We start from the raw sequence: 25,182 nt of genomic DNA, 5'->3' as shown, positions 1-25,182 counted from the left end.
GTCTGGATTAAATCAACAAAAGCAAGAAGACTAAAAGTTTAAGACAGAAATCATGCAAATTATCTTTGTTACCTGCAATATAACTTTTAGTGAAGGTTGTGGCATAATTCCCTAGAACTCCATTGCCTATTTCTTGCTTGTAGTGAGGAAGATTCTGGAAAAGAAAGGATGTTTATTAGCAGAATAGGAAATAAAGAATAACTCAAAACAGGTAGCATGACCTTACTGTGGTTGCCCTTCTCTGTAGCTATGAAGATTTAATTGTGCTGATCATGTATTTACCTCTTTGGGTAGCAGATTTTGGGATGAGAACTCCCCAAGTATTACTAAATCTCCTCTTAGATGTTTCCAAATGACCCCCATTTTCCTGGCTCTGAAATTTATTGTATTACTATGCTACCTATGCTACCTATTTGGTGAAGATGTATGTGGTGATGAATTTATGCACCAGCTTTGGGGGCAAAAATTATTTTCTGCCGAGAAACACGTGATGATTTAATGGGTCAAGTAGCGCATCACACTGTGACATCACTTGCTCCAAGCAACTAGGGGAACCTATACAGGTCTGTCGGCCTGTACATGGGGGATGTCAAGATTTGCTCTGTCAGGAGAGCAAGAGGCTGTGTCTGTTTTGCCACATTAGGACAGGGTGCAACATGAACTCTTGTGTTATCATTAGTGCTTTTAATTGCTGAAGTCTAGTGCGGAGAAACCAAAGTCCATTTCCTGTTCACCCCGTCTTTAATTCAGCAAGATCAGTAGCCTTCAAATCGCCATTGTTTCCAAATCTGGCTACTAAATCCAATTTATAGAAGTCTGACCTGTATATAAGCCCAGGTTTAAAATGGTTCTAATTTTGCAGAATGTCTGCATAACTGCAGAAAGTGACAGCTTTCTTCGCTTACCCAACAGAACTTAAAATATTTTAAAATGAAAGCCATTTTTGTTTCCATGTAGATAAGTACAATTTTTCTTACATGATTAAACAATATTTTTCCTCAGAAAGAATTCTGATTCGTCCAGTTCACTAACAGGGTGATCCTCTGTGAATGTGAAACTATCCAGTAGCTTGTTATATCCTTACTGGTCAATCTGAAGCCTTTGTGTCTATTAATTACTTATTATTCAAGCTGTGTTCTGAAGGCATGGGTATTACACAATTGGCTGGGTTTTTCCAGCATACTCTGTAAATGTGCTACAAACAAATTACATTCTCCAAGTCTTTGTAAAGAGGAAAAAAAGGTAGTCAGTATACCAGCTTCACAGGTGTGGGACTAAGAGTGCTGACTTTAAAAACATCGTTGATTTATTGGTTGTTCAGCTTGAGGTGTTTAGGTCCTGACTCTTTTCCAGAGGACCTAAGTTTGTGCAGCAGTTTATATATAGCTATATATATTATAGCCTCAATCTTTATACTGACTTTACATTGACACAGCTGCAGCTGTGAATATTCAGCAATTCCTCAAATACAACCCCAAGTTTTTTAAAATGAGCTCCCAGAAAATGAAACTACGTCCCATCATTTCTCCTTTTGCAGTTCCATCCCTCATTCATTTAATTTCTTTGAACTTTTGCAATGAAACATGGCCAATGATCATATGGGCAACAGCCGCATTTGCTCTGCAGTTCCAGTTTATGCTTTTGTCTGGGTTTGTCCCACGTGCTGAATGTAGCAAGAATTCTGTAAAACAAATAAACAAAAAAGTGTACTTTTTTTTTTTAGATGGCATGGGGGTTTTTATTTAAATAATGCATCATAATGTTTATTCACACAGGGGCTGAATTAGGATTTCCTGGACAACTTTCACTGTAGCATTTCCATATCTTTCCAGTACTTGGCTTTACAACATCAATAATGTTCTCAAAAAATTGATGTTTAATTTTCACCTCTATGTATATAAGGAAATTAAATTTTTAAGATATTATTCTTGAAGATATTAGTGCATTCTTTTCTTAAGTCTTTTCACAGAATTGTGACAAACCAGCTATTATTCCTGAAGCATATATCTACAGCAAGTAGACTGGTACTTGTGAGATCTGTAAACTTTTTAAAGCTCTGTTTGTTGGAATTAGCTCAGGAAAGTCTTGCTTGTTCTATATTTGTATTTATACAGAATATGATAATTTGTTTAAATCAAAATTTTATTAGTATAAAAGAGGCTATAGAACTGATTTTGTCAGTATATTTCAGTGCCCTGGAAAAGACTGCATCATATGCCATAGAGACCTTCAAAAATGGTAAACAGAGAGGAGATTCTAGCTATTGTTTTCATTCCTTTGCATCCTTGTTTGAAGTCATTTCAAATCAAGAGCATATTATTTTGCTTTCTTTGTATTATACTTTTACACACAAAAACGCTTCAGGATTTCTCATGAAAAATTCTTTTTGTTATACAATTGTTTTAATTTCAGAATATTTTATGTAAGAGCTGAGTTAAGATTTTTATACACAATATTAAGAAGCCTTGAAATCATTAAACAGATGTTTATTACTGCATTATTAGGGTAATGAGTAGAACATGATTTGGGGGAACAAAATAGAGGTCTTTTGAATCATCCATGTTTTGTTCATAAATCATCTGGTGTCACAAATTTTCCGAGGAACATTAATCAGTTTAATAGAAACTGATTTTTCTTGCTTTTCAGGAAGTGTCTCCCCCGGCCCCCCTTATTTCCGCCCCCTCCCCCAGCAAACTAACCTGGTGTGGAGGAGGTTGCACACACTTTCCCTTTTTCCTTTTACCTTTTGTTTAAGATGTTTTTACTCCCCACAACTTTTACTAATATTTTCATAGTAATTTTATGGAATTTCTGCTTTGTTAAATGATACAGTATTTATTTAGCATTGCACTTGATAGGAGAAGATGCAATGATATAAATGCCTATTTGTACTACCAAATAATTTCTTGAGTTGAGATGGGATCCTCTGCTTGCTTAAGCTTGGTATGAGAAGCTGAGCACTGTGCAATGTTAGGAGAAAATAAAATCTGCTCCCGTGTCTTTAATAAGATGAGTCCAGTGGGTGGGTTTAGTGCGTAGCTGAACACAGGCTGATGTGCAATCTGCAACTTCTTGAGCTACTAGGGATATTCATTTGTAAAAGAAAGATGCTACATGTCCAGAGGCCATATGATACATGATTTACTCCAGAGCAGTTTAACAAAGAAAGATTTAAAGATTAACTTCTCAATAGTTTGTTTGAGTAATAATGAGAAGAATGTCACTTCAACTCACAAGTGTTTGAAAAGAGTGGATACCAAAGATGAAAGTGAATTGTTTAGGGTTATAAAAGGACTATAACAAGGAACGGAAGTATGAGATTAAGAGAAAGAATAATTAGGCCAAATATTGGGAGAAATTTCAAATCTTTTTAAGTGTAAGTAGACTTTGATGGAGCTATGCTGATGAGGTCTAGCTAAGATATTGGCTCAGTCTGTTCTTCTTTTCCACTCTGAGGAAAAAAAATTGATCTTCTAGAGCTGGTCAATACAGAAAGATGTGAAGATGTGGAAGCAAAGAAAAATAATGGAGGTTTTGAGTTCTGCTTCCATTAACACATAGTAAGAGACAGGAAAATAAGTGTATCATTCTCCTTTATTATATCAGTTTATGTAATCTTTTGGCCAGGGACTGCAAGCAAATTGTGCTCCCTTTTTCCTGACTATCCCTGACTGCTGTTGTGTAAAGCCCGAGACTCTCTCTTGCCAATATTATATTTTCACTTGGAAAGTAAATAGAGGTGCACATACGTGGGGAATAGGTGATTACATATAATACATAGTATGCTATCATTGTAATGCAAATAAGGCAATGATGTGTACTTCAATGAATACAGCCAATCTAACAGTGAAATATAGCTTATAATGGAAGGGAAACTTTAAGGGAAAATTTAAGTAATTCCTGCATTTTAAGGAATGAAATGTACATGTAATTTTGACAGGCTTAAAAGATATTTATCTTCTACTAATATGCCAAAACATTACATCCAAGCGATTACACTGACATTTGAGAAAGCTCCTTTTGACATACATAGTGTATCGTCTAGTGCAGTGTTCATGAAATTAACATTTTTCTGAAGTAATCATATACAATTAAGTGACCAAATAGTTCTGAGGCAATACAACTGTATTTCACAGGAACTAAATATATTTCTTCACACTGATCCTGCATGTTTTAGTTGAGCAGTCATTAGCATGTTTATAATGGTTCTAATTTAGCACAACATTTTCTGAATTTTATCCTTGAGTCATTTACAAATTGTTCATATTGAGTAAACAAAGGAAACAGATTGCATTTTATACTTAGTAATTTATCTGAAAGAAGAGGGGAGGGTTAATTGTCTGAAAGTTTTGCTCTGTTTGGGGAAGTGATTCTAGTCTTGCATTGCTTGGCACACAATGCCTTTTTCCCTCTGTTCTGGGGAAAAAAAAAAAAAAGAAAGAATGGAGGAGTGAGTAAAATGAAAAATTAGGAGCAGGACAAGATTCGCCACTCCCAAAGGGGAGTGTGGAGCAGAATTGGAGCTGGCACGAGATTATCTAAAACAGTTGGTGCATTCCTTAATGATCAAGTGCTTGAGAAGTCCAGCTCTCTCTCACAGAGCATCTGTGTTGATGTTTATATCTGTGCCATGCTGTATGGGAAAAGCATGCTTTCTCTTGTTGCTTTTCTAAAAATAGTGCGGCATATAGCATTGTATGAGTTATTTTAAGAGAACAAAAACATTTGTAAGGTTAAAGGTTCTGCTTTTAATAAATAAATAAAAATAAAGGTCAGAACTGTATCTTGGGTTATTCTTTCCATGAAATTCAAACTCCTTTTTGTCTAGGGTTTTACACTGAGCAGAATGCATTCTGCTCAGTGCAAATACTCTTTTCACTAGAGAATTTCTGTTGAAACAAGGCATTTTAGGTGGAATTGGTATAAGCTTCAGATTCCCTACAGTTTTTCCCACTAGCCACATCACAGAAGGCAGGTCTGGAAATCACCCCCAGTTAAATTCCAGTGTTTCTTTTTAGGATGTCTGTTGTTTCATGCAAGATCTAGACCATTCAAGTAGTGCAAATGAATTCAGAGGAAAACCAGAACATTTTAATCCCTAATTATTTTTAGTGAGCTTGGAGAGTTTTAATTAAAAGTTAAGAGAGCTCTCCAAGCTCTTACAGTTCTAATTTTATCATATTGTGGAAATCTTGTCACTGTGAAAAAATGTACAGCAGTTGGCAGATTTACTTGGTTCCCTGTCCTAAACAAAATTGTAATGTTAGGTAGTCAGATCTCAGTCTCATTTCCATTATTGCTCTTGCAAGAAAACATCTACTGTGAGCTTACTGCCATTTGCATACAATTGTATTTAGGAAGGATTCTTTGCCCCTTTTTTGTTTTTCATTTTTCTTTTTTCCATTTTTGGTTTTATGGTACTGCCTACAGGTTGCATTGAGAATCAGAACCAAGTTCTAATTCATGATTGGGAATGTGCTAGGTGTTCAACCAAACTCTTGTGAGATATGCAGTCTGTGCCAGAAATGTCACAGCCTCGATAGCCAAGGCAGATAAAGAGGTGGATAGAAACGAGACAATATGAGAGGAAGGAGTATGAGACTGGCCAGGATTACTTGGCTCCTTAATGGCAGGAGCAAGATATAGAATTTAGGAGTGGTGTGTTTTGGGTTTTTTGTTTTGTTTTGTTTTGTGTTTTGTAATTTGCAGTAAATGTAGCCAAAGCAATTAGCAGGTTTTCCTGTTCTAAATGTCATGTTGTTAATTTTTGTGTCATGATTGTATTTTTGTTTTTCAAGATCTTGGCTTTTGAAAGCTTATTAACTCAGGAAAATCTTGAAAAGTTGGCCAAAGAAATCAGTTTACTGGCTAACAACATGTCTGAAATGCCTTATTTTTTAATTTTCTGTTAGACCATGACAATTAATTACTATATGAGAACAGTATGGAAATTGAGAAGGATGAGACGAGATTCTCCTGACCTGCCTCTCTACTGACAGCAAGATTGAAGCCAAGCTGCTTATGAGCAAAAGACAGTGGCAGTATATTGCAACTATGGATGTTAAGCCTTCAGGCTGATTTTTGATTAGTTTTGTATTGTTGCTGTCTCCTGTTCTTTTATTTAAAGTTATTGAAACAGGAAAGGATAATTTGTGTTTGAAAGAAGAAAAAAAGTAACTATGGCAACAAAGAATCCATTTTAGTAACATTACACAAACTTTACATCCTTGAATTAAAACAGAATAGATAGTACCATCCGGCAGTTAAGCTCCTGATAGTCATGGTTAAATTATATTTTTATTTCTCATAATCATGAATGTAAACGTAAAGTCCTTAATTTAATTTTGAATTGTTAGAAGATTATAAAATCATGCTCTTTCAAATTGAATTAAATTAACCTTTTGCCTTTCCTTTGATACCAAAATGTTAGAGTTTGCATATGATTTTAAAGTACATAATATGAAGCATGAAAATTAGGAAATATTTTTAAAATATAGATCTGTGCTAGGTGGTTCTTCACCTCAAGGAAATCTGACGGGCAATGAGCTCCCAAAAAGCATGTAAGCAAGCTGTTGTCACGCACTCAGAGATGGGTCAGTTAATCAGAAGTCCCAACAGAGGTATATTAAAACTCATCATGGGATTTAAAAAAATATTTTTAATTTTCTGAATAATTCACATTTTTTATGAATGGATCTAATAATAGCACCAATGGACCTCATGTTTTAGTTCAATTGTAAGTAAGAAACACTGACTAGGGTAAATCTAAACTATGCTTGACTTTTATTCACCAATAGTTGTAGAGTATTGATTTTATTTAGATTTTTCTACTCTGAGCAGGATTTAGTATTCTATGAAGAATACTGAAACAAACCGTCTTCTTTCAGATCTATGATGGTTGTGGTGGTGGTGTTATTATTATTGTTATCATTATTATTTTAGATGTCAGGTCCTTAGCTTCACCCACTTGAAAAAAGCACATTAGCACTTGAGGCATGGGTGAGATTCCAAAGGTACAATAGAGAGTTGGGCAACCCAGTGGTAGCAACTGTAATGTTTATTTGCAGCTTATTTGGTTTGGGGAGGAAAAAGCAGCTCTTCTCCTGTAGTAGGAATCCAGTACAGTAGGCCTCATAAGCGCACAAATGTCTGTCCCAAGGAGTTCATATTCTTATTTAACATTCTTTCAAAGAAAAAAAAAAAAGGCCACACAACACTTTTTCTCTCGCAAATATTTCATAGATGCTGACAGGGTAATTTCACTTCTGCTGTTTTTCTTGTGATACAGACTTGAATGAGACATTTGAACTCATTTGACAAAGGCTGATCCAAAGGACGCTTTTTCTCCTGTGGAGATGAAGGCAAATAAATGTAATGAGAGTAGCTTAGACAATATAGAACACTAGAGATGGAGGAACTTGCATATTGTTACGTAGTTCCAAAGCTTGCAAAAATACAATCTTTTAAGTTTAGCAATATCTACTAAATTGTAATGGGCTATAACTGTAGACTACAGTTCTGAAATAGAGATAAAGACGCCACTAATTCTGTAGTATTATTCTTCTAAAAAGGAGAAAAGAAGTTTATCCTCCTCCTACTGAGGATCTGATCATGGTTTCGAACAGTTTCTCTTGTAGTATGCCTGATTTCTCTTCTAATTCCTCTACTTTGTCTTTTCCAGTGCCTCTTTCCTTGAGATGTAACAGTTCAGATGCATGTAGAAATATGTCACCTATACCTTTGATTGAATTATATTTCTGTATTGTTTATGAACTTGCTATGCATTTGCAATCATTATTAATAAATCAATGTGCTTTTGTCTTCTGTCACAAAGTAATGTATGTATTCAAAAAGAATTGTATGCAAAACAAGTCATGTTTTAGAACTCATATCATTAATAATTATCACTTTGCAGTATTGTTACAACATGTTTTGAGGGAAGCTTATTATAAAAGAAATAACAAGGCAGCGCACAGGAGCAAGAATAAGACAGTTGAGTTGATCACTGGTATAGGTGTTATAAATATGCCAGTCTGTACTATAGTGTTTTATTAAGTCTCAAAAAGTCAAAGCTGATTTGAAATAATAATGTCTGACAGTCAATGCTTTGAAGTTTTGCTGCTGCAATCTCACATTTAGGCTTTCTTTTATGTATGACTTTACCATAAAAAACAAAAACACACACATGGCATGAATGCCTTTTTTTTTTTTTCATATCTGTATTTCAAAGAAAGTAATAGGAGGCTACTTCAGTGGATTAAAAAGAAAAAAAAAAAAAAAAAAAAAAAGGAACAACCCCCCAGAATCAATGAGGATAGGTGCAGGCCACTGTAAGGTCATACAGTATTCATGTAAGCTGTAGCTGGTGTTGGTAACTTGTTGAAGACCATAAAAGTGAAATTAAAAGAAAAGAAAAAAAGGGAGGAATAAGGAAGAGACAAGAGGCAAAAGCTATCCTTGATAGGAACAAGATGACTTTCATTCAGTCGGAAGAACTTGAGAGCTTGGCTGTGATAGCTAACACACTCGTTCTTCATCACCGGTCATGCAACAAAGAGCTGGATTCCATCCATTCCATGACTGATTGATTACCCAATGGACAAATGTTAATTCTTTTCATCGATGCTTTGTCATTGCGGAGAGATCCTTTTCATCTAACACCTGGGTGCTTTTTTCTCGGCTTTTTTTTTTTTTTCCTGCTTATTTATCTTTTAACATCCTCTTCTCATTCACCTTCGCAAAACTGTCCTGTCTAACAAGATTCTTACAGTACTTTAAACTCCTTCCACAATTCAAATTGCTAACAAAGCATGTAATAAACTGTGATATTAAATAATACTCAATGATTTAATTTAGTCATCTCAGTCTAATAATACTTAACCTGTTTGCTGTCCTTGAAAGAAAATTTTTCCTAGTTCACAAGAGAAGAATATAAAGGATGAGAAGCTGTGTGTTGTTAATATAATAAATTGCTCCAGTGCAACTTCACGAGTTTGATCTTACATGTGCCAGTACAAAATATGCTACTTTGCAGCATAAGCCCAAATGTGGTTTATAAAGTCAGTGAGAAGAGCTAAAAATGTATAAATGCTAATTTCTTTCTTTGCTTCTTTTATAATTGTCTTTAACAAGAATACCCCTGAATTTTGAAAATGTCGGGATCCACAAGGTTTTGGAAAGATTCTGAAGCAGAGCCTCAGTGCAGGGAGAGTGATGCAGTGCAGATGTGAATTCGGGCTTCTTCACTGTTCAGTGCTGGATTCCGAGTCGATGTTTTGTTTCTATAATGAATCAAATCAGAAAATGAATCAATATGGATGAAGACATTTTACTGATGTCAGAAGATATATTCATAGATTTTATATGTATGTAAAAATTAATTTTCAGTACAGAAAGAAGAAAAAATCCCTTTCTGATTCACAAACCTTTTCAGAATGTGTGTTTGCGAACACAGAATACAGAACTTGAAGGGAGATATGCCTTTCAAGTATAAGCCTTTATATTTAGTTTTGTGTCTAACGTGGAGGACCTCCAGAGAGCTTTAACACATATCATTATTTTAAATTCTAAAAATTAAATGTGCTAATTGAAAATTTACAGGAATTTCAAGAGAGCTACTTCTACAATATTATTAAAAAGTTTATTAGAAGGCTTGTTATGTGTTTTTTGTAATCTTCCCAATAACAAAATACAGTAGCTATATATTGTGTGGTCAGATCTGTAACACAGTTTGAATGAGATAGGGGTATTTAAAGAAATGTTTCTCAAGAAATTTTTCAGTCATTTATAGAGGTAGAAATTGTAACTATCAATGTGATTATATCAAAAAGAAGGCATACAGATAGACCTGTTTTCCATTCCAGTTCTTTCTCAGTCTCTCTTTAGAAATATGTTTTTTGCCCTTATGCAATATAAGAACACTACAGATAAACATGGGTGTTCTTAAGAACAGTAAGAGAAGAAATGAAGCAAGTGCTTTTCAGGAAAGTTTTTTAGCAACTCCTGTGATATTCTAATTGTTTCCTTTTTTAAAAAATTTAAATATTTTTCCTTCTTTATATGAATTGAGGAAAATATCTTAGTTAAAAAGCAGTAGAATACATAACCTATGGCAAACATCAAAATAAAACTCTAAAGCTCTCTTTTTTTTTCAGGGATGAGGGGTCTGAAATTTTGGCAGGGGAGAAACACAGAAACATCTTTTTAAACTAATGATGATATCACAAAAAAGGACAAATTATAATGTTCTATTGATAATTGATGGTTATTTCTTGATTCTTCTATTATCAGGCCAGAACTCATAAAAGTGATAAGTGCCTGTTATTGTTAAAAGTAAATTGTTATTATATAACAAGTATTTTAACACTGCCTATTGCAACTTACAGCTCCTTAATTTTGTCTCTTTCATAGAAAGATATAATTAGTAAATAAACCAGCTTTTCTACTGAACTATTACTTCAAAAACATTTACGAGCTGTCTTGTCTTCCCACGGAGGCTTGCATGGTGAAAATGTGTTGCAATTAAAACCTGATCTTTGATCTTTTGGTAGTTACAGTTTGTTTTGCTTTCAACTGGTTTTTTTGTTTGTTTTTTTGTTGTTGTTTTTATTTTTGTTTCTTTGTTTGTTTCAAATGAGTGATGCTAATGTGAATTTTTAGGCTGAAACTACTTGCACCCTAAAATGTGATTGGCCATATGATCTTTTTCTTCCTTAAACTCCTCCTTAAATCTTTAACTCGTCCTTTTGTGACCTCTTTGAATGCTTCTCCTCCCTCTGAGTATTTTTAGAATCCTGTGAGGTGGAATAAACTGTCACCCATTGCATTGATGTGATCTGTTTTGCCATTCTTAATCTGGGCTTTTTGCTTTTGTTTTCACTTGTGTGAGTGCTGCTGACGGGACTGTTGGGACTGTTGACATGAGAATTTGAGCCACAATTCGGCCTTAATCTGTCAGTAATTTAGCAGAAGATGTATTAGGCTGAATTCTGCCTCCTTGCACATCCCAGCATTAATTCTTAAGGGACTGGAGTGGGATCAATGCAAATAGAAAAATTTGGAACATTATTAGTTATTTAGAAAGCGTTGTCTAAATTGAGCTCCTAACGCAAAGAGCAGCTTGCCATAAGAGTTTCTAACAAGCTAAGGTGCATGGCTATTCCCACTGTATGCACTAAGAAACAATACGCTCAGCACCACCCAGAGTGATAAGTGATCTTATAATGAAGGCTGGTTGCAAAGATGCGTTTTAGGAATAGAGTTGCATTTAAATAACGGTTTTGATATCTTTCTAAACTAGGCTTAAGGGTTTCCAGGGAGTTTAGCGCAGCCATTGTTGATGAGTCTGTCTACGAATGAAAGTAAATACACAATGTTTAATGGAGATTCTATTATTACTGGGAAGGGGTTCTACTGTGTGTAAAGTTTGCTTGATAATTGTCTATACCCAGTTCTTAAAGTCATAAAACTCTGAATCACAACACCAACCATAAGAATTCCCATCTTAAAAATCACCTTTTGTAGGTTGTCTGGAAGGTTATGTATAATTTAGACCTCAGAGCCAATTAGTTTAATTTAGGAACTGAAAAAACCTTTAGATTTTATTTGGGTCTGTAATGCTTAATATCAAATTTTCTAGTGGAATTGGGGACTGGTCATAGGAAACTTACTAAGGCCAATCTTCTACTTTCTCCTAAGTGTAACGACTTCAGTGATGGTTTTGCCTACAGAAGGCCTCCCACATTGGGGAAAAGATATGAGACGCATTCTGAACTTCGAAACGTGAAAGCATATCTTCTAATGATTGCATGTTGTTTATAGTGTACTGAGAAAACTTCTGACCCTGTGAACATCCAATATGTAGAGTGATTTTATGAATTCCATGGAGACATTATATGAATAACTTTTGCATTGACATGGGTATAAAAATGGGTTTCAGATGCCACTGTGTGCCAAATTTCCAAAAAAAGCTTCTAAATCTTCATGTATAATTTCAAGTGTACAATCATTCTCAAATGAAAAAGACAGAATTTGTATATACATTGGCAATCTATGCATGTAAATTGGCAGTTAGCATGCATAAATCCTGAACGAAGTTTTTCTTTCAATTAGACCCTTGTTAAATCCATAGTAACTCCATTAACCTCAGTGGAATTACTTTGGATTTAAAATGCAGTTAAATGACAACTCTGTTTGGCTACAAGTTCATTTCCCTTTGAAACTATGGTCCAACTAGAACAGGGAGAACATTTTTAAAATTAAGGTGGCACCTGTTTTCCTTATGTGTGAGAATATATTTGATAATTCTTTTTTTTTTTTTAAATAGATTCATCCTGCATGGAAAAGCTACTTTCTAAAGACTGGAAGGAGAAGATGGAAAAATTAAACACAAGTGATCTCCTTGGAGAAATTAAAGGTACCTCACTATATAAAATTTTAAATGTTTGCATATATTTTAAACAGGGGATTAAGGATTTTTTAAAGTTCAGAAAAAATAATAGAACAATTATAACTGGAGGGTGCTTTCCTCTTTCCAGTCAACTCACCCTGGTTTTTAGTATCTATCTTTGAGATGATGGATGCGTCTGCAAAATAAATAAACGAGTATATCACAATCAGTTATAGGCAGTATTAAGGATGTTATCACAAACACCAGGTTAGTTACATTAGTTCATTGGCACTAGCTCTATATCTCTGTGACCAGAGGAAGAGGAAGAAACATTTTGAAAACATGGAGTTACTAGTACTTGGTACTGTTTCTTCCCAGTTGCATAAACTATATGTAGAAACTGCTTTCAGATTATAAAAGGAGGTAACTGTGTGATTACAGTTCTAAATCTTAGATTCAAAATTGGGGAAAAAAAAATATTTGTTTATATTCATGCTATTCGTGCAAAGAGCGAGCAGCTCTGGATGAAATTAGGGACCTACTGAAATCAGTGCAAGTTTTATTGCATATATTTCCAGTATTTACATTAAAAAGGTGGGGGTTTTTTTGTGCTGAGAAGGGGTCATAAGGCATGTTTGAGGAGTACACAAGGTACCTAAGAATTATTTCTCTTAATTGGTATAATTTTATTAAATAACAACTACAAATATTTGGAAACAAAGAATCATGTGCATGATATTAGTAAGTCTTTACTAATGTAAAAAAAAAAAAGAAAGAAAGATACTATTTGATGAAAGTTGATGCTTATGGTTTTACATTTCCACCAGGGGAAATTAAGATAGTCCAATTTTTTTATTATACAAACAGATGAAAGATTGGCCCTTTTTAATAAGTCAGTTATAGTTGGTTCCTTCAGCTGATTTGGGACTAAAATCTGTTGGATCCTCCTGTTGGAGTTTTTTGGTAGAATTATGACAATGCATATATATTAGGCAGGTAAGAAATCCTATAGTAATGTCAGTGGCAGAAACATAGTAGGCAGTTTTACAGGAACATGTTAAAATTGACTGTAACAAAATCCAACAAAATTATGTCTTGAAATCACATTCTATTTAAAGCCGTATTGTCTCTTAATAGTGTGGAAAACATTGAATGCTAGTTTGTCCATTAATTGCACAATATAGCTACTTAGTCTTTAAATAGAAACTACTTGAATGCTATTAGTGAATCAAAATTAAAAGAGGTGGGATCTCTAACAATTCAGAATAATGTTCTTTATTCTTTTATATGGCACATAAAGCTTTTTCATGAGCTTTCATTTATTAAAAAAAAAAGTTTGTTTTTCTGGATTTATGTTATTCCTCCTATTTTCTTAGAATATATATTCACTGCAGAGTGAATGGGTAGAACTCTTGCTCCTAACCCTTTTCTCGCTTACCTACAAAGCATTCTCACTCAGATTTGGAATAATTTTCAACTCATTCAACTGCCTTTTCTGGGGGTATAACTTATTAGCTGTACAAAAAAGATCACCTCACTAGGCTCACCAGTGTTGACAGTCATTTAGTTAGGTTCCACAACTTATTTTCTGTGTCTCATTCCTAGAAACCTATCCTTAAGTGGTCTTAACGTCTGCAGTATTCCTCTCTGCTACTAGTTGACTTCCAGCAAGATGCAATACTGAATCTTTGCTACTGCAACTGCATTTAACATTTTTCATGAATGGGCAAAAATATAAAAAAGCATACACAAACGTGGAAGATAAATGATGGTTGCTGTTATGTCATGCCTTACACTTACAGTATTCAAACCTCTTGACAAAGACATTAGTGTCATTTTATAGAAGAAGAAAACAAGGTGCAGTTACATAGCAGGAGTAGTGGCAGGTCTGAAGTAGAACTCCTTTTCTTTGGTCTCCCAAGCCAGTGGCCTAGCTACTGTCTCCCAGATGCTTAGCTCCTAGCTGATAAAATCACTATCAACCTAATAGCCTGATATTAACCCATATTAGCATTTGTGTACCTTAAATCATCTCAGAAAGAAAAAAAACCCAACCCAACAATCTAGCCCATGGAAGCATGAAAACCAGATTATAAGAAGGGAATACAGCAAAGTAGGGGAACCAGAGAGACTTTTTAATCTGCCAAAGCAGCATATTTTTTAAAAAATCTTTTTAGTGTTCAGGGTGGTAGATTTCCAAATCACAAAGTTCATTTTCATAGTGCTGAATGAATTTCCATTTAGGTAACTGGCAGGGCATGCTGAGGTCTGAAAGAACTACTTCTGAAAATGTGTCATCTTTGGGAGGTCAAATATCTTTTTCCTTGATTTCCATTAGATTCTAAAGCAATTTATTTAACTGGCTGATATTTTTGTCTTTTGTGCAGACTTTCTGCTCATATTACTGAGAGCCTAACTTAAAGACATGAAGGGATGCAGTAAAAATAAATAAATTAGGTCATTAGGGAAAAAATCTTGATTATAAGAAAGTGAGGTGTGGTCCTGTGAGGAACCGCTCTTTGCACTGACTGTTACTGGGAGTTGTTTATTTTAAGAGAAAAGGCGTTGCTCTTGCGAAGGATAACCTGAGCACATACTATTCCTGTGTGTCTGCACAACTACAACCCTCCCCCCTTCAGTGAAAGACTAGCATCTTGGTTGTGGGAAGGCAGTTCACTAAGAATCAGTGCCAGAAAAAAGGATGAAAGGAGGAAAAAAATGTACCACTGACACAAACTGTTTCTATTCATGTTTGGGAAGCACATAGACGAGAAGAAAAGATAATTGGCTGAGAGAAACAAATAAAAATGGTATTTTCTTGCTTTACCTTCTATATTTAGAACACAATAGTGTTAATCAAGATATAATTATAAACTATATCTATTAATTCAAACAATAGAAGCCAATACAAAAGTAACAAACAGTGAGTCATTTATTTTTTCTCTAAGTGGGATTGTTCCTGTTCACAATTACTCTTGCATAGTGTGCTTCATTTGTAAAACTGCTTTTTATGGGTTTCTTTATTAGGATTTCAGTTATTGATAATGGTCCAGATTCTTCCTTGAATTCCAGCCAAATAAGCCATTGACTTCAGGGTGGTTGCATCAAACTCAGAGGAGCATTTGGCAGCATGCTTTGTAGCCAAATTCCAGTGGTTAAATAAGTCTGCTTGTTCATTTGATATGTTTATAAATGAAACACATAGGTCAAATTTTCAAAGGTCTATGAAGCAGTTGAGCTGAGTTAAATGGCCTGCTCACCTGGAAAAAACCCCACAGCTGCCCATGCAAATCATTTGATTGTATCCTATTTGCCAGTGTGTGCATACAAATACATTTATTTAACGTATACAAGCAATTTGTTAGGCTTATGTCCGGCTTTTGCAGTGTTGGTTTTTTGTATAAAAATCAGGATCAGGAAACACTTTTCATTATAATTTTTGTTATCATATATTTGAATAAACAAAGTGGTGCAGGACTCTTCTAAATCTCCAGATACTTGGATGCACAGAGTTCTATCCTCACCCTCCCTCACTGCATTTATTTCTGTTGCTTAGTTATCTAGTTTTTCTTCAGCAGCCACAGCTAGGCAGAGTAGCATCATTTATCACTACACAGAGTCTGTTTTAAGTTTTCTGTTTCTGTTCCAAATATAAATCTCTGGAATAGCATAGTCTTGCATGCATCAGGCAGTTGTCCTACTGAACTAGCTCGCAATGGTCTTTCTCAGCCTGCAGGGTCTTTGAAGATCAAATAAGAAAGGTCAGTCTTTAAGTAACTTAAGTGATGGTGTTATCGTGAAAGGGTCAGAATTGGTCTAGCAGTCTTACAAAAGAGTGACTCCTGGGTCACTGGCTACTGTGTTGCAGGTTAGTTCTCTGGCTTCCATTGGTGGTGGTCACAGCTGGAACTATCTGTATTTATAGGCATTGTGACTTGAATGTCACATGCTGTCTTTGTACAGTATACTCTATTTTGGGAAGATAGTGATTGATGTCCATAGCTTTATCCAATACAGAAGGCTGTTCACATTACGTTTCCCATGCTTATTCCTTCCCCTTTTATATTTGCTACTCTATTAAAACGAGCCTAAAACTCCTATTTCATGTGACATGTACACATTTAATGGCCTCAAAATATTTGGATAGGTGGGAGGCAGCATGCCTGTTTCCTAGGAAATGCTGAATTCAGTAAAATGAAGCAACTTCACCCACTTGATAGTCTCCTTGTAAGATACACTATAAACAATACAGAAAATGATATTTGTCCCTGGTATTAGAACACAGGAGAGATGGAAAGAGCTGTTTTCTAGGAGCATTTTTTTGTGGGGGCATTAATGACTGGAAGAGAACAGTGAGGCACAACCATTTGAATCTAGTAATTTAACACTATCCATTTCTGGAATAGTCTTGGAGAGAGTTCTGCATGAATGAATCCTTGAGAAAGTTATGGTTTCTGTGTTTTTACAGTGAATTAAATTTTTTCTTAAAATATGCATGATTTACAAAACATTTTAAAATGCTATTTTTACTTCCATTTTAGAAAATTTGTCTTCACAGATAAGCTTTCGGGTGTTTCTTGGTGCACTATATCAAACGTGAGGGCCATTTTGAGGAAAACAAATCTGATGTTTTCCTGTAGCCCTGACCAACGCTGTAGTCTCAATTTGCAGTAATTATTTCTCAGTATAATTGCTGAGATTTCTTTCTCATGAATTCTAAGGGTATATAACAGTCTGCCTCATAAATATGTATAAATAAATATATATAAGTCTTATATCACAGAGGTACTCAGAGGTTTTTTATTATGTCACTTTGTATGGCTATAGACATTTCAAAGCTCTCCTTTGTGCTCTCTGTTATAAACATATTTTATTTCTTTTGAAGTCTGTGTGATATAAATACTAGCAATTAAAAACCTAGCTCAGGCTTTGAGACACAAGGTCTTCTTAATTAAAACTCAAACAAAAGCTACAAGCAAAAGCACCACTATATGATTAAGGTCTAAAGTGTTATGATACATTAGAATCATTGTTAACTGCTAGGATTTAAAAAATCAATACACAGGAAAAGGGATCAACTGGTTCCAATTAGTGAAACCAATGAAAGCATCCAACAAAACATAACAAAACAACGCAACCCAGAACCCCTACACCCAAATCCTTAAGAAATTGGCCCTGATTAGAAATATACCACAGGCTGTAAAGGTTTCTCATAATGTATTTATTACCATGATCCAATGAAGTGATATGTTTAGCTTTACGTTGTAGCTCTCCAAATCAGAGTGGTATGTTTGTTTTGCCATTTCTCAAGTCACTGGCATTGTGTAATGTGTTACAAAAGCTACATTTCCAGGTCTAAGCTGACCTTCTAAATTAAGTGGTACCTTGATATTTGAATGACTGAAGATTTCATAAGCACTTTCAACAACAGTTAATGTTTGCATACTCTTTAGTCTGATTTGCTTGAAGAAGGTAATGGATTCCAAAATGAAAGTATTTTGGTTGAACTTACTATGCCCCATTGTATATATTTGTTATGACTAAGACACCAATATAATTAGTTAGACTAATCACAAGTGTGAACTAGATTAGCTATATGGTCTTATGTCATTTTGACTTTTTTTGATACAGAATACTTTTCTCCAGATTCTGGATTTAAACAGACCTACCCCAAACTGTGCAGGCAGAGGGTAGTTCTGTGGAAATGAATGGGACTGCTCACTGTACATAGTGCTATTATTTAAATTATGTACATTTAAGTCTTAGCAGGATTGAAGCTGTACTTAGTGGAAAAAAAAAAAAGAAAGAAGTTTTTTTGTTGCTCTGGTCTTTTGGTCAGAGGGTCATATTTCAGTGGCACCTATCACAATCATGCCTGCTTCTAATGTTAAAAGTTAATGACTATTACCGTTTCTAGTTCTTAAAAGTCCACAACTATAAATTACATTGTAATCAACCTTTCACATAAATCAAGTTCTCCATATTGTTGAATACATTTTATAAATAATGTCAACCAGGATGCATGCAGTATATTTCCAGGCACACAATGAATTTGTTACTTACTGCAATCACATATATCTATGTATTTTTTACCTTACCAGTGTATGTTTCTAAGCTTAACAATTCAGGGCTAAATATATGAACTCTGTACTACAGTGAAATCAATGGGATAACTCACTTATATGCTGTGTTCTGTTTAACTCTGTCCCAAATTGTGTAGTAAGAAATAGTATCAACTGTTCATGAGAGAAATGAGTAAGGAGGATAATGATGCTAATAATAAGGAACTTGAAACAGCAATACATTTATTTGGTACATTAGAAAATACTGCCTTCTGGAATTTGATTCAGTCTTCATTTGTACAAATAGTGACAAGAAAATGTATTGTATTAAAATGTGTTTATTTTCAAATGCCATTTAATTTTTTTAGCAGAAAATGGTTGAATATAAATTAAAAATTACAAGTAGGTTTTCTTACCTTTTTCTTCAAAAATTCACCATTTTCTTCTGTTGGTAGGTTGTTTTGGTATTGTGTATATATATTTTTATTTTTCAATATATTAGTAATTGTTTTCTTTAATAAATACAGAGTCTTTAAATGTAGCTGAAAGGCTTCTATGCTGAAGAAGCCTATCACTACTTGGAACTTAAGGCCTTGTCTTCTGACGATGGATGTCAGTGGCAAACTTCCTTTTGACTCAAGTCCCAGACAAGTCGCCAGTGAAGTTAGTTACCTTTAGCAAAGTAAAACTCCTACTGAAGAAAAATACACGACCTCATATGAAAAAGCAAGTGTATATGTAGGATTTTGCATGGCTAAAACAAGAGTGTAAGCTCCATTTTTTGTGTTTCATCATGTTTCAGTGCTTTTGGCTTTTTGTTGCTGTAGATATATAAACTCAAATTCTAACAAATTAATGGATGTAAGCATTTATCTAGAAAGATGCATATTGACATAGTACTGAAAGGACTGCAATTTTCTCATCAATTGGATTCTGTGGAAACCTGGAGATATACTTTATCAGTCTTGTTACAGGAGTTTCATATTAAGGAAATCTTTGATATAAGTGTCAGATATAAAGAACATCCTATGCTGTAGTGTTCCATCTCTATGGATACTGAGCAACCTGGGGAGGGGGTGTAAGGAAAGGGCAAACATACAGTAATATTTCCTCAATATACCCTTCCAATTTCCCATGAAATATGATTAATGGCCTTCTTGATTCAGAGGTGGTACATTCAGGTTTAATGGCCTTTGATAGAATGATCATCTATGGACATGTCCAAGCACTTTTGAACCCTTTAATAGACAGTGGGAAAGTCTGTGGGGATACACTCAGCAGTTAACAATATGCTATATATTTGAACCTGGTACCTTGTAGGTGTCCCCTAGATCTTGTTTTGTAATGGACAGGGAATGGTTGTTCCCCGTTTGTCTTCTCTGTTACACTACATTCAATTGTCTCTTCTCCAGGTTGAAAAGTAAAAATGTATTTATTTATTCCTTATATGAAAGCTCTTCTGCACTTTGGTCACTCTCATCACCCCTCTCTGCAGTTAATTTAGAAAGAAACCTTTTGCACAAAATATCCTTATTCTGAGCAACATCAAACTTTGGCACTGATTAAAGAGAACCTTTGTGGCAATCCTTTTCACCTCAGTTTGTTTTAAACTCCCTTTCTGAATAGGGAGTCTGTCTTGAAGTGGGGTCTTGATAGGTGGATGTTGTGTGGTAATGAGAGCAACCTGATGATATCAAAGATATCAGATGTCAGATATCAGATGTACAGGCCCTGCAGAGGGACCTTGACAGGCTGGACTGATGGGCTGAGGCCAACTGTATGAGGTTCAACAAGGCCAAGCACCAGGTCCTGCACTTCAGTCACAACAACCCCATGCAATGCCACAGGCTTGGGGAAGAGTGGCTGGAAAGCTGTGTGGCCGAAAAGGACCTGGGGCTGACAGCCGGCTGAACATGAGCCAGCAGTGTGCCCAGGTGGCCAAGAAGGCCAACAGCATCCTGGCTTGTATCAGGAATAGTGTGGCCAGCAGGAGCAGGGAAATGATTGTCCCCCTGTACTTCGCACTGGTGAGGCCGCACCTGGAATACTGTGTCCAGTTTTGGGCCTCTCACTACAAGAAAGACATTGAGGTGCTGGAGCATGTCTAGAGAAGGGCAACAAAGCTGGTGAAGGCTCTAGAGAACAAGTCTTAGGAGGAGCGGCTGAGGGAACTGGGGTTGTTTAGTCTGGAGAAGAGGAGGCTGAGGGGAGACCTTATCACTCCTCCAACTACCTGAAAGGAGGCTGTAGTGAGGTGGGTGTTGGTCTCTTCTCCCAGGTAACTAGTGATAGGACGAGAGGAGGCTCAAGCTGCGCCAGGGGAGGTTTAGATTGGATATTAGGAAAAATTTCTTTGTGGAAAGGGTAGTGAAGCATTGGAACAGGCTGCCCAGAGAGGTGGTGGAGTCACCATCCCTGGAAGTGTTCAGAAAACGGGTAGACGTGGCACTTTGGGACAAGGTTTAGTGGGCATGGTGGTGCTGGGTTGATGGTTGGACTGATGATCTTAGAGGTCCTTTCCAACCTTAATGATTCCTAGTTTTTACTTTCATTAAAAATAATCCAGCCACCAAGGCAGGAAACATGAAATTGCTACTCTACCCTTGATTGGTTTAGTGGTGGACTTGGTAATGTTAGGTTAATGGTTGGACTGGGTAATCTTAAAGGTCTTTTCCAACCTAAACGATTCTACGATTCTATAATTTTTTTTCTTAAGAGGTATTTCTTAAGAGATATATATTCCCTTACTGGGAACTTTACAAACTGTGGACCCAGAAGTGGCTCAGAAATGTCATCTGTATAACTTTAGGGACATAGCATTAGTACTCAGAAAAAATGAAGTACAAGCACATTTGGGAAACTCACACGCAACTGAGAATTTCAAGAATGTAATGTGCAGCCTGACACAGCTACTGCCTCAAAAGCCTAAGCTCAATGAGAAATAGGAGGAGAAATACAAGAAGGGTTGTCCTTGTCCTCTCTAAACAATTTGACCCTTTGGAAGAGGTTAGCTATCAGTATTTTTTTTCAAGAAGTCTTGATTTTTCTAACTGTGTCACCCCACTTCACATCTGACCAATGACATCTGACAGTTTTCTGCCAAAGGGCAGATCTAGCCAAACTGGGCTCATTTTCCTTGTTTTCACCTCCTCCTGCCAACATTAAAGTGATTTCAGGCTAATGAGGATCCCCTTGCTCCAATCAGGTCATTCAGGATACTGCCCTCTTACTTGGTGAGTGAATTGGTCTCAATTCACTGTCTCCCTTTTGTCTCTCCCCCAAGTATTTATTTTGGATTAAAGTAAATAATTTCTCTCTTTTCCACTCTCTCCAACTTTTTTTGGTTCTGGCATGATTTTCCAATAGAGAAAATTTTCAAAAAACCTAAAAAGATGAAGTCTCATCAATTAATATGAATATATGAATTTTAAAGCAAATTGAGAGTGCTATATTGAAACAGTTTCCATAGGAAATTTGTCTGAACAGAGGAAACAGAAATAGAAATCTATTAAGGATATAGCCTGCCCTGATTCTGTGAGTTCATCATATGTATTACCCTCTGTGTTAATAAAATGAATAGATTTATACCCAGGCACCTTGACCAGAAATGGTTCTTTGTCATTAGCGCTCACACTGAAATCCTGTTATTATATACATATATATTTTTCTTACCCTTTTTTCTTTACATTACTGTTAGTTTGACCCACATATGCTAATATTTACCTTGATCTGTATTGATATGAATGAACAAAGTTTAATGTTAGTCACGTTGTCGTAAATGTTCTTTAAGAGTTATGAAAGATTAAGCTGAGACCTGCTCAATAGCTGTTTAAAATGTGTTGCCCCATAGATAGCAGTAATGAGAGGCCAACACACTCATGTTGGGAATGAATCCTCATGTCTATTAAGATTTGTTTGAATAGGTTTCCATCACAACAGGTGCACAATTATTTTATGAGTAAAATATTATCAGCCTTCCAAATTAGCCAGGGCAAAATGCAAGTTGTCTGATTAAATAATCAAACCCAATACTTAAAATGCACTTGATTTCCACAGGAATTTTAAGATGCTAAGCCCCAGTCTATCAGTGAAACTGTGATTGTTTGCAGCATGCAAGTAGCAGCTTGTAGAGTATCCTGTTTGGTATGTTTTACATAATTCATCCTACATTATACAAGACAAAACCGCTAAAAAAGCATATAATAATAGGTTTTACTTCTAATCAAACAATTTTAATCTACCAATGAAGGTATTATACTGTGCATTAGAATCAGAAAAAAAGTGGGCTTCTAATGGAAAATAGTTTGAAAGTGTTCTGCATTCAATTAGGAGGCACATCAGTTTAGAAATACAAACCCCTGTGTTGTTTTTTAAATAATTTAGTTTATGAAGGGGGAGGGAAAATAGGAAAATCCTCTGAATCTGAAGTGCAGCTTGCAGTGTGGAGATCACATATGTCACCAGTTATTGAATAGCTCAGTAAACACAGTGACTCAGAGACCCAAGAAATGGGTAAAATCCAAAAGAGTAGGTTCACCACGAATGGAAAAATTAGCAGTGCAGCTGTCAGACGCAGTTTATATACAGGTAACTGTTTGTTTTCATATTTGAATCTGTTTGTCAATCAAGGAATGCTATGAATCAGGAGATGGGATCTCAAATACAAAACCACAAAGTCAGAGACAGCATCTGGAGGAGATCCAAGCCACAAAAATTAGGGAAGAAGCACAGAGGGAACAAAAACTGTAAATGCTTGCATGGATTCTGCCTCTATATACATTGAATTTAAATAATTGTGTTGATACATCAGTAATAATAATTGCTGATAAAAATTATAGTCCTTATTTTGGGCAGCCATATGTTTTACTAAATGTGAAATTAAATGCAATTTGTATTAATTAGGGATAATATGAAAGTATGTAAGTGGTTGACATTTCCGACATTTTTAAACATACTACTATATGTGAAGATACATCTTTTGCATTTGTTTTGACTTGGAAATACTGTAGATTGATATATGCCCCTAATGTGTTCTGTTGAAATAAGATCACAGTTCTAAACCCTAAGATCAGAAAATTATTTATAGACAAGGTTCACCACACTTTGAAATTTAGTTATGGGATTTGATCATTAATGTAACTGTTTACTAGACAGTTGTAGTTCTCTCTGGAAGCTGGAATACAGTCTTGTTACAGATACTAAACCAAAATCTACTGTTAAAATGCAGGTGGTGGACTCAAGTTGCAGGATTTCAAAAGTCAGTATAATGTATACAGACATTTTATGTAGGTTTGTACAACTTAAGTTTTTCTAAGTGTGGGAAAGCTTACAGAGACTTCAAGTTTTGATTGGTAACATCAAAGGAATACAAACAGAGGTTTACTAAGGAAGGTAAAGAAAATGAAATTCTCTGGTTTGTTTTTTCAGATTCATTAAGAATCATAGAGTTCCTTCTAACTTGTAACTGAAAGAACTTCTTTTTACCTTTTCTGCTTTACTCTGATGCCAGGATCCGTTTGCCTATGTATTGTTGAGATTCTGCAACAGTCACAGGGTGACTGGATTTTCTTTTAGGGGCTGTGGTGAATAGAGGTTTCCTACTTCAGGATGTAGTCATAAATTAATTAGCCCTCTTCTCTATTTTGTTGTTGTTTTCTTCACCTCCCAAGGGTCTTATAGTGTAATTTGGGGTCTCTTAGACTTCAGCCAGAGATGAGGGTGCCCACTTCTGAAATGTAAGGATTTTTCTAAAAAGAAATACTTTAGCCTACCAGGTTATGGTCTGCCACTTTTCAAGATAACAGTGATTGACAAAGGCACTTTGGGTCTCTCTGCATACTTTCAGATAACATATCCCACTGTCAGAAAAATATGAACACTTGGTGCTAAGAACTGGCTGTGAGCAGGCCATAGTGAGAATTCCCCATCTGCTGACCTGGAAAAACCATAGTCAGTCTCCATACATAGCTAAAGTTTAGTTAACTTCATAGATAGTCGTCTCTTCTCTCACTTTGTCTTTTCGTGTTCCCTTCCATGTGTACTGTGCTAACAAACACTGAGAAAAACACTTTTTCGAATTATAGTTACAACTACTGAAAAGGGCTATGGTGATAATCAGCAAATCAACCGTGACAAAATATAGGTGTTAATTGCACATCAGCTGAGTCTGCTATAAGAAATTTACATTATGACAGCTATACCTGTGTAAAATGTTTGAATGCATTAGACATATAGAAATCAATACAAGGTTCATGTTTGGAAGTGAGGGAAAAGTAAAGATTTATGTAACAAAAATGAATGTTGTTCAACTTGTTTTAATGAAATAGTCTTCACAAAGGAGAAAAGTGTTCCTTGCAACAGGCCGACTCCAGCACTTGTAGGAGAACACTGCTCTTCACTATTCAAAGTCAGATCCTATAGACCAGCTGGCATCACCAATGCCAGGGCTAAGACTGTGGCTACTATCTGAAATGGTCACATTTACAGACTGAGTTTCTGTGATGGTCTTCAACAACCTCTGAGAGGTGGGTAGGGTTTTTTAAACAAAACTAACATGCTGTTTTTCATTGGAGTTCTGAAAGAGTTCGTTTTCTGTTTTTCGTGAACTCAAGATGTACAATATTTGTTTAATGTTTTTGACTGACAGCTAGAAGATAGGAAATGGTTAAATGATACTGTGGGAATTAGAAGGTTGGTTCATAAACCAGGTAATGCTTTTGCCATGCATACCTG

General features: G+C 35.5%; 1 protein-coding gene across 1 annotated transcript in view; it reads left to right on the top strand.

Moving 5' to 3' along the window:
- Positions 1–25,182, top strand: part of SOX6 (SRY-box transcription factor 6) — a 379,772-nt gene that overhangs the window by 187,914 nt on the left and 166,676 nt on the right. The window contains exon 6 of the mRNA XM_075712793.1: positions 12,326–12,415. Within this exon, the coding sequence (XP_075568908.1) occupies positions 12,326–12,415 (90 nt within the window). The remainder of the gene's footprint in view (positions 1–12,325; positions 12,416–25,182) is intronic.

Source organism: Pelecanus crispus, chromosome 6, assembly GCF_030463565.1.
Source record: "Pelecanus crispus isolate bPelCri1 chromosome 6, bPelCri1.pri, whole genome shotgun sequence".
Taxonomy (NCBI): domain Eukaryota; kingdom Metazoa; phylum Chordata; class Aves; order Pelecaniformes; family Pelecanidae; genus Pelecanus; species Pelecanus crispus.
Note: the sequence above shows the minus strand (reverse complement) of the source record. Positions and strands in the feature narration are given on the sequence as shown.